The sequence below is a fragment of the Trypanosoma grayi genome (genome assembly GCF_000691245.1).
Source record: "Trypanosoma grayi strain ANR4 Tgr_1950_V1, whole genome shotgun sequence".
Taxonomy (NCBI): Eukaryota; Euglenozoa; class Kinetoplastea; order Trypanosomatida; family Trypanosomatidae; genus Trypanosoma; species Trypanosoma grayi.
In genome coordinates, this window is record NW_008827568.1 from 1 (window position 1) to 1,639 (window position 1,639).

The 1,639-nt window shown below is 60.5% G+C and overlaps 1 protein-coding gene across 1 annotated transcript; it reads right to left on the bottom strand.

Moving 5' to 3' along the window:
* Positions 1-103: 103 nt before the first annotated feature.
* Positions 104-1,375, bottom strand: DQ04_19501000 (Isopentenyl-diphosphate delta-isomerase; the record flags this gene model as incomplete). The annotated part of the gene is made up of 1 exon (XM_009317826.1): positions 104-1,375. The coding sequence occupies one exon, from the start codon at positions 1,373-1,375 to the stop codon at positions 104-106; it is 1,272 nt and encodes a 423-aa protein (XP_009316101.1).
* Positions 1,376-1,639: the final 264 nt, after the last annotated feature.

The window sequence follows — 1,639 nt, forward strand, 5'->3', positions numbered from 1 at the left end:
CCCCCCCCCCCTCACGCTGTTTTGCCCATTCTTGGTTGCCGTTTTCTTTTGTTAAATTCTTTTTTTGTTTTTTTTTTTGTTGTTGGTTTTGTTTCCCACCCCGCTACATCGTTGCCTTCGCCATTGTTCGAAGTGTGCGCAGGCGGTTGAGAGCGGCACCAATCTCAAAGTGCCGCGCCGCTGAGGTGAAGCCACGCGGCAGGTAACACGAAGACGTGCGCAGCTCCAGTCGCGCCTCACGGTGGCGTGCCTCACAGCCCACAATCAACGCGGAGAAGTCAGAGCGGAACGCGCTCTGTCGTGCCGTACTGCCACCAGCAGGAGAGACGAACGTGGACAGCTGCTTGCCCTTGCGGAGAATCTCCTCAACACCCTTCTCTCCCTCATCGTACATCAAAGCAAGACACTGTGCAATAGCGTTGACCTGCCCTTCCTCCACTACCTGCTCCACCATGGAGAGATCAATAGTTTCCTCCGAGAAGCGGACAGCATCGGTGCCAACGCCGCTAACCTTCGTCCCCTCACGGTCTCTGCGAGTGCGCACCGCGGAGAACGTCGCATTCCCGTCGAAGCGGCGGAGCGACAAGGACGAAAATGCAGAGCCGCCATGTGAATTTCTCGGTGGCTCTGGGATCGACGCAACCGCGATGTCTTTCGCACGCTCTGTGCAGTCATGTGCCTGGTACGCATTCATGACCAGCACAACGGAGGCGTGTGGGAAGTACTGCCCAGATCCGCCCACCACCATGATCGAGGAGACACCGTGGTTCTGCACGAGGTCTGTGACACGCTCCATGAAGGGAGTGATGGGCTCCTGTTCGCGCGGCACGAGCATCTGCATCCACGCATCGCGGTACATGAGATTGGTGGCGCAGGTATCCTCATCTAGCAGCAGCAGCTGCGACCCAAGCTCCAGCGCCTCCATGATGTTAGAGGCTTGGCTCGTGCTGCCGCTCGCGTCGGATGTGACAAATGACGTCGTGGCTTTCTTGAATGGTAAATTGTTAATAAAGGGCGAGATGTCCACGCCGTAGATGGAGCGACGGTCCTCCGCGCGAATCTTCACCGCTGTTGGATCCACCACCACGTACACTCTTCCGTCATCTGGTGTGTGGTTGTACACCCCCACCTCCAACGCGCGAAGCAGCGTCGATTTTCCATGAAAACCACCACCCGCGATGAGCGTCAGCCCCTGAGGCAAGCCCATGCCTTTAACCGTGATGCCACTGTGGGGCAGGTGGAAACTGCGCTCAAGCGACGGCGGCGACACGAACGGCACCGCTCCATCGCTCAGCGGCCGGTCCGAGTCCCCAGCGTCCCGCGGCAGTACCGCGCCGTTCGCGACGAACGCCACGCAGCCGACGCCGTACAGCATGCCGCGCAGTTCTTCTTGGTCATGGACGCACGTGACGTGCTGTAACAGGGCCTCCTCGTCGAGGCCAACGATGCAGCGCTCCACAACGGGCAGCAGCTCATCGTAGAAGATCCGCAGCGCCCCGCCGCCGTCGATGCGGCGCCCGTGGCCAGGAAGCTTGACGCGCGCGTACAGATGCACCTCCGCGGCACCGCCGTTGCCGTGTACCAGCGTGACGGTGCTGCGCTCCAGCACGTGCTGCGACGGGCGCAACACCTGCAGCGC